General features: G+C 32.4%; 2 protein-coding genes across 2 annotated transcripts; one reads left to right on the top strand and one right to left on the bottom strand.

Moving 5' to 3' along the window:
• The first annotated feature begins 6,167 nt into the window (after positions 1-6,167).
• On the top strand, positions 6,168-8,667 carry LOC112723763 (probable sugar phosphate/phosphate translocator At3g11320). The gene is made up of 4 exons (XM_025775195.3): positions 6,168-6,920; positions 7,456-7,559; positions 7,876-8,104; positions 8,242-8,667. Exons 1-4 carry the CDS (start codon positions 6,480-6,482, stop codon positions 8,386-8,388), a joined length of 921 nt encoding a protein of 306 aa, XP_025630980.1. The 5' UTR covers positions 6,168-6,479; the 3' UTR covers positions 8,389-8,667.
• Positions 8,668-8,885: 218 nt separating this feature from the next.
• LOC112720054 (proliferating cell nuclear antigen) lies at positions 8,886-11,238 on the bottom strand. Its single transcript, XM_025770857.3, has 4 exons — positions 10,428-11,238; positions 9,709-9,861; positions 9,501-9,598; positions 8,886-9,381 (listed from the first exon to the last, which is right to left on the bottom strand). The coding sequence occupies exons 1-4, from the start codon at positions 10,744-10,746 to the stop codon at positions 9,151-9,153; spliced, it is 801 nt and encodes a 266-aa protein (XP_025626642.1). The 5' UTR covers positions 10,747-11,238; the 3' UTR covers positions 8,886-9,150.
• Between the last annotated feature and the right edge of the window lie 481 nt (positions 11,239-11,719).

Raw genomic sequence — 11,719 nt, 5'->3', positions numbered from 1 at the left:
AATTCTAAACTCCCCCTGGAGTTAGTATCTACAATCTCCCCTCTGGAGATAAAAACACCTTATGTAAAATATACTAAATAAAGGAAGTTTTTTTCCAGAAAGGTACATCTTCATCCTAGTCTTTCAATTATGAATTATTTAAAAAGTTTAGAATTAACAGAAAAATCTGATTATTACAGATTAACTGCTTTATTAGATAATGAAAAACAGGCTGTTCTAAAAACAGAATTAAATCTCAAATCAAATGAAAATTTTAATAAATAAAATATTTTAAAAGAAGTTTTTAATAGAAAAAATATAATATACTATGGAAAAATTCAACTTGAAGCCCCTATAAAGATAAAATCCGCCAATGGAGAACTTGAAATAACTTTGATAAATGAGGAAGAATTGAGTAAACATATTGAGAAAATTAAGGATCAACAAAAAAGATCTAAAATTGGATGGATTCATATTAGTACTATACAAGTCTTAATCAAATTTACATATATGAAAGGAATTAATTTTTCAATAAGCTTAGTAATCTGTGATAAAAGAATTACTGATGGCCCAATAGATCAAATAATTGGAATTGTTCATGGAAATTTGGCAAACGTAAATGTTAAATTCAATGCCCATCTTGGATACGCTATACCTTTATCAACTGAAAATCTTGGAAGATCTATAAATTTGGCTTATAAATTTCACAGAAAGAATCTAATGGAACAAGATGATGAACCATTTTCAATTACATATGCAATAAATTATGCTTTAACAAATAGCCATCATAGTATAATATTTAAAAACAGAGAAAGAATTTATGTCGATGAATTATTTCAGAAAATTGTAAAAACAGAAATACCAAAATATAAAGCTATTGAAAACCCAGTTCTAATATTGAAAGAACCGTCAGGAAAATTAGTTTTATCAAATTTTCAAATAAGAGAATCTAAAATTAATAGCCCTTTAAGTTTATCTAAGTTAAAGATTAAAGAAGAAAATTCCGAAATAAAAGAATTAACAAAAAAGGTCGAAAAATTAAATGAAACCCTAAACACTAAATTATGACAATAAATAAAGAAGAAATATATGTAACTTATCAAGACAAGAAATAAGAGCTCTTTGAAAGAGAAAATCGTTTGAATTATTTACAGTTTTCTAAAATAAATCAAAGAGCATTTGAAGCTCTAAAAATAATTTATGACAAGTTGAAAAGAGAAGTTGAAGAGCTAGAAAAATTAATAGAATCTCTAGAAAATAGTGATGAATCGATGATAGAGTTTACAGAAATTCTAAAATAAATAATGAAGTATAAAAAGATTGAAAAACCAGAAAATAAAATAAAAAGAAAAATGACGGAAAAATTAAAAAGTAAAATAAAGGAGTATAAAAGGGAATTAAATAATCTTCAGATCGAAATTGATGACCTTATAATAAAAAGGATAGAAATAAGAATAAATATAAACAAGTTGGAATTAAACTTAAAAAATTTATAAATGCCTGGAAAACCATATTATGACTTAAAAGAATTAAAGCTGTTGAAAGAAAAAATGAAAAATGAAGTTGAAAAATTAAAAAGATATTTAGAAACAACAGAAAGTGTAGAAATAAAAGAAGTTTTTGAGGATTTGAGAAATTATATTAAAGAAAAAGACAAACAGATAAAAGATTTTATATACAATAATCCATGCAAAAAAGAATATTATAAATTAAAACAAGATTGAAAAACTATAAAAATGAAATCAGAATTATAAATATACATCAAGGACTAGTAATAAATAATCATATAACAAATACAAGAGAAATAGTAGAAATGGTCAATACTTTGGATTATAAATGTGTAAATTATTTTTATCAAAATCCTTTAAATAAAGCACCACCAATTGAATCTATACAAATTATAAACTTATTCAAAGTAAAATATGAAGAGTTAATAGAAATTTCGAAAAAGAAATTAAAAGAAAAGTCGACTTTAAAAAATTGGTATCAGAGCCAAGTTAACGATTAAAGGTAACACTTTCTCTTTAAGCAACACTTTTAGTGATACGCTTTTAAATCAATAACAACCACAAAATGAAAAACGTCTTTACGTAAAGACGAAAATGGCATCTTTACCGAAGCATCCCCATTATGAAAACAATGTTTAGTAACAAAAAAATTAGTTAAAAATAACTAAAATTTATTATTAATAAATATTAAATAATTTTTTTTTGTCTTCTTAACGTTACTATGTAATAACTATCCAATGTCTGTCTCCTTTGAATGATATAAGCAGAAACGTCGTCAATAATAATAATAATAATAATAATAATAATAATAATAATAATAATAATAATAATAATAATAATAATGTGTTCATAGATCAGATGAAACTGAGTTTGATGTGATCCAGACTCGACTCGAAATATATACCGGACCTATTTGTTAGACCCGAACCCAATTCTAAACCCGATGAAACCTAAACACTTTTAGGTCACGATTATACCGAAAAAAAATCGGATAAAAGCCGGACCGTTAATATTACATTACTTTAATATCTTCTAGTAAGCTAACATTTGAAAATATCCAAATTTTCAAGATTCCAACCATTATTTGACATGGTAAAATTCACTAAAAAAAAATATAACAAGAACCAATCCTTTTCTAAATTAAAAAATAACCACAATCAATACTAATATTGTCTAATAACACCAAATATTTAAATAAATACAAATAACACAATATTATGCATTAGTCTAAAGTCTTATGCATTTTAAACATAAAACATTAACTTATAGTCTTATAATAACTAATAACACAAAATATTAAGGTTTACAATACTTAAATTCCACTTAAAAATAGCCATCATGCATCATTAATAACATAAAATATTAATTGTGTATGATGACCGAGCCACCGGATCGGGTTCGGGTGACTCGAATTATGACCCGGATCCGACCCAAAATATTGATTAAATCTATTTTTGAAACCTTACCCAATAAAATCACACCAAATTAGCCCATAAAATATTCGGGCTCGGGCCGAGGCATACACACCCCTACACATAACACTCGAGTATAAAATCGGGGAGATGCAGTTTGTGATCAAGATGATTAATATAATGTGTTGTATAACATAGTTCAATTAAAGTATTTTTATTACACTATCTACATATTTATATTTAAATGTAAATAGTTTGATTCAAACCCATAAAATAGAACAGAGAAACATAAATACTACAATATTATTAAGATAAATAGTAGAAAGAAATATAGATATTATGATCCTTTCATCTTACACAAAATGCATAACAAATATACTACTTGCATTATTCAAAAAGTTGCAAATCCAGTCGGATGGTTGTAGATCAAATAAAATAAGAGATCATATTGAATATGATAGACAAGAAGGAGTGGAATGGATATATAGATGATGAAGAAGAAGAATTCAATGATGATAATGTTACCTCTGAAAATACTGAACGCAGCAGTATCTATCTTTTTGGTTAGGATATAATCAGTTTATGTTGTGTTGTGTTATCTTATACTTTAAATAAATCACTTTACATAATCCTCAAGATATATCGTATTATGTGATATATTGTCATTCATATGTATTTGCTAATTTTGGCTTTACTACAATGTCTTAGTTTTCTTCCATCTAATGATGCACGCAAGCAATGACAGAGATCATCAAACTAATGTATGACACATCGTGGCCCAGTTATGGGAAGATTTCTCGTGAGGTTAGAAATTGCTACAATTTCATTATATTATCGCTCTCAATTTGGACCATCAAAGAAATTCTAGCTTTAGTTTTGTTAGTAACAAATTTTGTTTTCTTGTGTAGGAGTGCTTCAAATAGGATGATATACACGAGGCAATCATGAGAAAGATGTTTGACTTGGAAACCATTGATCAATGAGGAAGAAAAGTTGAGTATGTTGAAGGTTAAGACCCTCAATAAAGTCAGTAAGTTAGTTCTTATTAAATCTGTTTTCAATAGCATGTTCATTTATTACTTCAACTTATACAAGATGTCAAAGATAGTAGTGAAAAAATTGATCTCTTTACAAAGACAGTTCTTGTAGAGTAAAGAAGATGAGAGGATGGGGATGCCACTAGTGAGATGGGAGGTAGTGATGGCTCCTAAAAAGGCGGTTGGATTGGGAGTAAGAGATGCAGTGATTAAGAATACAGCTCTTCTATTTAAGTGGTGGTGGAGGTTTTTGAAAAAGAACTGCCCCTTATGGAAGAAAGTTGTATGCTCTTATAATAGTATGAATCCTTCTGAGATGCTGTGCGGTCAACCTATTCCTACAAAAGGGGGTCCTTGAAGGATATTTGTCAGCTTTAAATCAGGGAGCCACAAATCAGAGAGAAGATGATCAGAGGCTTGTCAATGGATGTAGGAAATGGCAGAACAATCCAGTTCTGGGAGGATGTCTGGCTACCTCGTGGTGTTTTGAAAGATTTATTTCCAAGACTTTTCTCGGTCTCAAACCTTAAAAGGTCTGTTATAGGGGACTGCGGGTTTTGGGATGGGTTAGAGTGGATCTGGAGCTTCCAGTGGAGGAGAGAGTTATTTCAATGGGAGCTGGAACTATTAAACCAACTCCATGAGATTTTACAATCCATTAAGCTAACAAGTGAGCGAGATGACATGGTGGTCTGGATATTTGATAGAACTGGTATTTTTTCGACTAACTCCTTTGTGCAGGTGTTGCAGGAAGCAGTTCTTCCGGAGGAAGTAACAAGCTATAGTTTCACTAGTGCGATTTGGAGGGGTTTCGTCCTACCAAGGGTTGAGTTGTTTTCCTGGTTTGTATTGATTGAGCGGGTGAATACTAAGGAAAGACTTTGCAGATTAGGGGTCATTGACCAGCAGGATAATGAGTGTGTTTTATGTTGTAAGTTTGTTGATTCTGTTTTTCATCTGTTTGTTGGTTATGAGCTCACTTGACAAGTGTGCTGTGCTTGGCTGTTCGCTCTTGGAAGGAACTGGACCATGCCAGGTACACTAAAACAATACTTTGAGAGCTGGTCGAATGCTTCACAACAAAAGAATGAGAGGAACAGGTGGTTGGTTGCATTCTTTGCTGTTGTCTAGGCAATTTGGCTAGAGCAAAATGACAGAGTCTTCAATAATCATAGCTCAGGAGTTGTGGAAATTATAAACAAATCCTTTATGCTATCCGATGAGTGGCTTGGTGGTGAACCTCTTGGTTGTTGATGGCATTATCGAAGATGACTAGGGGATACTTACTTTTGAGTTGTTAATTGTCGTTTGTACTTGATTGTTCCTTTTGTTACTTGGATTTCTGTGGCTTTACCCTATTGTGTTGAGCGCTCTTTTACTTCAAAAAAAAAAAAAAGAAGGACGTTTGACTATTGCATCGTTCGACGACTTCTGCAGATACTTTCAAATGTTTTCAATGGCAAAGAAAAGACATCTTAATAGTTGCGGCCCATTTAAAGCAAGAATTGAGGTAATTGAGTTGATCTAGTGGTTAGTTCATTAGTCTGTTTAAGCAAGTGTCGAGTTTGAATCTCGCCTTGTACATGCAACAATCTGTTGGCTAACAGTAAACCCTTAAATGAAGCTCAGCATTGCGACAAATTAGTCTTTAACTTGTTGAGTTGGGAGATACCGTTAAAGACCAAAAAAAAAATAATGTAGTTCTTTATATGCAAGGAGACCCTTACTATTAGTTCTTTATATCATTTAGTACACCATGTATAATTTGACAATTTACTGTTCTTATACATTTTAATTTGTAGTATTGACATTTTCATTTATTATTTTAATAAAAAAACTACAAAAATATTACATTGTTAATTTGTTAGCAATATTCAAATCCTCTCTGTTTTCCTTAATATTGTTTTTATAAAAATAAAAATTAATTTCGAATTGGACACTAACACCACCTAACTAGTAGAAATTATTAATAAAACATACATAGATTATCATCTTAAAATTAAATTTTTATCTAAATCTAGAAGGATCAAGAGCAGAAATATAGAATAAATCATATTTATATTCGTTAGAACAAAATTAGATTCTGATCTTTAACTTTTAAAATTGAAGATATCTGCAAGCTAAGATTAACCGCCAAAAACATTAAGAAATCAAAACGGTTATATTAGATTAGATTTGGTTTCAATAATAGTAAGATAGATATTATCCCCTCATGTTTTTAGCACCAACCTAAGCAACAATAACAATATTTCCTTCCTCCAAACACTTTCACCGCCACAGAGCTTCTCACTCTGCATCATTCGTTTTCTCCAAAACCAAAACCAAAACCAAAACCAAAACCTATTTCCTTATTCCTCAAACTTGCAAAACACGAATTAAAATAGTAACAAAAACCCTTCACCTGTATGTTGAAGCTTCTCTCATAAACTTTCCACCCCATTATCCTCCATAACAAGGAGGAGAAAAAAAAACACCAAAAAGCAACAAACAAATAATACGTTTTTATTTAAGAACAAAAGAATTTAAAAAAAAAAAAAAACACAATGAAGATTACAGGGAAGGTATTCACGTTTGGTTTGATAGCATTCTGGTATGCTTCAAACATTGGAGTGTTGTTGCTGAACAAGTACCTGTTAAGCAACTATGGATTCAGGTACCCAATCTTTCTCACACTGTGTCACATGATGGCGTGTTCGATCCTCAGCTACGTGGCGATTTCATGGATGAAGATGGTGCCAATGCAAACGATTAGGTCAAGGGTGCAGTTCATGAAGATATCTTCCTTGGGACTCATATTTTGTTTGTCTGTTGTTGGAGGGAACATATCTCTTCGCTACCTTCCTGTTTCCTTCAACCAGGCCGTCGGCGCAACCACGCCGTTCTTTACGGCGGTTTTCGCTTATTTTATGACTCTCCGGCGGGAGGGTTGGGTCACCTATATCACTCTTGTTCCCGTCGTTACCGGTGTTATGATTGCCAGTGGGGTATTATATATTACTCTTTTTCTCTTATTAATTTCAGGTGAAAACTCACTTGCGCTTATCTGTATATGAAATTGATAGTCGAAAAAAGTTAGATAACAATTTATTAGAATTTGTTAAATTATCTATCAATTTTCAACTATCAACTTCACATAAATGTAAGTGAGTATTCACCTTAATTTTATCGCTTTCTTTTCATCTATCACTATAATGATATTGTGAATTATTAAATAATTTTGTCAAACATGTTCAGTTAAATATGTCAAACTATTTATGATTTTCACATGAAGATATTTTTATAGAATTAACCACTTTATTTTAATATGTATTTAAGTTAATGCATATAAATAATACATAATAATTAAAATAGAAATATGTGTTCATGAAATCATATATAAACATTTGTTTCTATATAAGTATATTTTGAAATAGTTTTGCCCTTTAAATGAAGCATAATTGCATCATTAGCCATTTGTTATGTTATGTTTAATATGTTATTATATTCATACTAATATTTTTGTCTCTTACATGGATAAAGGGAGAGCCAAGTTTTCATCTCTTTGGATTCATAATGTGCATCAGTGCCACAGCGGCAAGGGCACTCAAAACAGTTCTTCAAGGAATCTTGCTGACTTCAGATGGGTAATGACCTCAAAACTTTCCTATTTCTATATTATTCATCTGTGATTTTCCATTTATAAAACCATTTGTCTCTCTATAAAAAAATTAAACTTATTCATTTTGTCCTAATTTTGGGTTGCCAAATACCAAGGCATACAACATAAAAGATCAGGGTTCGATCTTCGTTGCATTATACAAGTTTAAGTGCTCAAAAATACAGTTGTATGAATTAGTAACATGGCATGCATTACTTTGGTTGAATTAGTAACATCCATAACATAGTATCTTCATGACTTTTGGCAAGGCTAGTACTGAAATGTTTTCGTTGATTTCACAGCGAAAAGCTTAATTCGATGAACCTTCTTATGTACATGGCACCGGTGGCTGTGGCGTTCCTTCTTCCAGCTTCAATTATAATGGAGGATGATGTAGTTGGAATTACAATTTCACTTGCCAGAGAAGATCCAAGTATTCTGTGGTTACTTATCTTCAATTCAGCATTGGCATATTTTGTCAATCTGACCAATTTCTTGGTCACAAAGCACACAAGTGCCTTGACACTTCAGGTAATCATCCACATGCCTTTTCCCCAATTAAAATATTAGGGACTTTCTCAATGGGAAGAATTTTTATTACAAATAAAAAAAATGGAACTATAATGTTCTGATATTCCAATCTAATGTGATCATCGTGATTTTGACAGGTCCTAGGAAATGCAAAAGGTGCTGTGGCAGTTGTGATCTCCATTTTGATATTCCGAAACCCTGTATCAGTTACTGGAATGCTTGGATATTCTCTAACAGTTTTTGGTGTCATCCTATATAGTGAAGCCAAGAAACGGAGTAAATGAGTTTCTTGATTTTATTACCCTAAATTTTGTCGCATTAGACCAAGATAGCCTCTACCAACACCGTAAATTTTGCCATATTAGACCAAGAATGCCTCTTCCCGGTTCCCACGCTTAACCGTTGTAAATGTTTCATTACATCATTCTTTACTTTTAGAATTTACCCGTGATTCATTAAGCTGTAAGGAAATATACACTATAGTAAACATCGATCAGCCCATATTGTTGACCAAATATGCTAGAGTATAATTGGAAATTTAGTAGAACTTTGCTTTTACCTTTTAAGAATTTGGACCTTTACTATGTAACATTTGCCTTGATTCCTTAGAGTCTTGTAGAGCATTTTGATCTTGCTATTAATGGAAGCTGAATTTTCGCGTACATTAAATAACCACGCGCCCCAATTTTAATATATAGAGTAGCAGATTTCAATCACCAATGCCTGTTTTTGTTCTGCCTTTTTTCATAAGAAACTTTAAAAAATCATCAGAAAGATAATGTAGTCCAGGATATTGTTGTATCGTGTTGATTTTAAGTTTCGTGCTTGTTACAATTCATAAACTTCTAATGAAAACAAACGCAGTATGAAATATACACATCCATTTGTTGATCACTGTTCTAAGTAACAGAAAAAGGATTTAGGGGGGACTAATATCTAATGAAATTTTCCAATCCGTTTGCCAAAGGGTAAAAATATCTTCAACAAGATGCATCAAGGCATGTTACTACAACCATATTAAAGACCCAATAGAATCAATCCAACACCTAAACTTCAGGTTTTGTCTCCTCTTCTTCCTCTTCTATCTTGGGAGCCAAATAGAAGCGGACGTAACCCATCTCAGCAATCTTGTATTCAACCACAACTGGAAGCTCACTTGAAAGACTGATGGTAACTTGGTTAGACAATGGTGTTGCCTTTGTAAAGGAGTTCATGTACCGCAATGCAAATGTCAAGGACACAGGGTCATTCATCTCTACAGTAGTGGCTTGTTCAGGCTGCAATATCAACCAAATACCATGTAAAACCATCAATCAGTATGTATTTCAAATTATAAGAGAATAAATTGTACAAACAATGAAGTTATGATTACAAAAAATAAATAAATCTCCAATACCTTGTCAACATCAGTGTTCTGCCTGCAGACTATGTTTGCAGATCCAATATCACCTCTCGTGGAAAACTTTACACCTTCCTTAGTAACGGAAATGACAACTACAACATTCATCACAAAATGAACAAATTGTATCAGCTAAAGTATCAACTTCCAAAAGAAAGCAGATAGTACCATAAAACCCCTGAAAATTCAGAGAAAAGCAAATTACCAGTGTCACCAATACTGCCAAGATCTTTGCAAATCCTAGCAAACTCAGTAGACGGCATTCTAACAATGGCTTGGTACTTTGCCTCAGGAATTCCAAGGCGCTCACTGTCAATATCCATTAACTTCATCTCAAAATCAGAAATTTTATCTTGTGCTTCAAGACAAAAAAAAAAAAAAAAAAAAGGAGTCAGACTACAAATCTTTTCAATATCCAAAACTTCATATTCAGATCTTGAACCAAAATGTAACAGTAACAGCTGCACTGCACTACCAGAAACAGATTCCAACACATGAACAATACACAGTTGAACACTATCTTGATTAAAATTAAACACTAAAGCCAAATTCCTGCATATAAATTTTTACAATCCTAAAAATCCAAACACCAAACATTAAATTTTGTACAAATTCATTAACAACTGAAATTATATCAAATACAGAATCAAGATCATGCCTCTTATCCCCTTGCAGAATACTAAACTTTCAAACACACAAAACAATGTAATAGGTCTTCCCTTTCCAGTACAGTTTTCTAGCAAGAAAGAATCCTAAACGTCAATAAAAAGGTTAAAGAATTAAAATAATACCATATCAAAATTAGCAACTAAAGATCAAACAGAAATAGGAAAATGAATCATACAGACCTAAAGCCCTAGAAATAATCGAACAAAACTAACATGAAAAATTGAAATCAAGATTTCTTGGGCAAATGAATAGTACTTGGGCTCTCGAACATGAAAGAGACGGTGTCGCTGCCGTCATCGCCTTTGAAGGTGATGATGTCATCATTTCCAGCGCACCGTAGCATCTTGGCCATGTTGTTGAGATTCATCCCCATCGAGATGTTGCGGTCGCACCGGTAGTGATCGAACCCTTCGGACCGCAGTAGGAGCGCCACGAGTGCAACGTGGCTCGAGTCCATGGCCTGGAGTGAAAACCCAGTCGCGGAGCAATCGAAGCTCGCATCGTTCACGAGGTCCCTGATTGCGTCTACAACCTTCTTCAGCAGAGAGCCTTGCACTAAACGGAGTTCTAGCATCTTGAAAATGGGGGGGGGGGTGATTTAGAGGTTTTCTTGCTTTGTCTCGGTAGGGTTTTAGGGTTTTGGGTTTCTCAGGAAAATTGGTGGGAAAAACAGAACGAACGAGGGAATGAGAGAAAAGGAGGGAAAGGGGTTTATATAGCGGAAGGTTCTGTGAAGGGATTGGCGGGATCTGATTGTAATTAAATAAATTAAGTTCCCGCCATCACTATTTTGGGCAACGCGTGGAGGAAACTCTTCCTAACAGTCGAGGGTAGTTTGGGTAATTTGGACAGCAGCAGCGCAAGACAGCTGGCGAGGGAGCACTGCCGAGGAGGGCGGAGGCGCGTCAGGCTGAGCGACGGAGAGAGAGTAGTGTCGGGCTGAACGGCAGTGTGAATGGCGGAAGAGAAGAAGAGTTGAAAAAACACTAAAAAAATAATAACCACTAAAATAACATTCAGACTAAACGAGAAAAAAAATTTTTTTTAAGTGATATATTTGAATATTAAGAAAAAACCTCTAGAATTGTTAAATTATAACGCATATTTTCTATTTAAGAGAATCTAACCATTTAGTTATTCAATTATTGAATTTATTTCATATATACAATTATGAGATGCATTTGATTACTCTAAGAAAGGTTTTATAGGAAAAGATCGAAGTAATTCTTCTAACATTTCTACCACTTTATACATTAATGGTCAATTTGATGGATTTTGTTTGGATGCACTATAAATTCACCAATGTAATCTTTATTATTGTATCATTTTTAAATTCAATCAGAAAAGTACAATTTACTACTATAAAATTTTTTAGTATTATAATTCCTTTTTTCTCCAATCATTTCAAAAATTAGCATTCTATAACAGTACACATTCGATTTGTAAGAAATTTCACCACACATTCGACTAAACATTTTTTGTTCAATATAACCTAGAGTCGTTCTTGTACTTAATATAGACAAAATATTTTCATTCTTTTTTAATTA

The sequence above is a fragment of the Arachis hypogaea genome, chromosome 11 (assembly GCF_003086295.3).
Source record: "Arachis hypogaea cultivar Tifrunner chromosome 11, arahy.Tifrunner.gnm2.J5K5, whole genome shotgun sequence".
NCBI lineage: Eukaryota > Viridiplantae > Streptophyta > Magnoliopsida > Fabales > Fabaceae > Arachis > Arachis hypogaea.
This window is presented reverse-complemented; position numbering and strand designations above follow the sequence as displayed.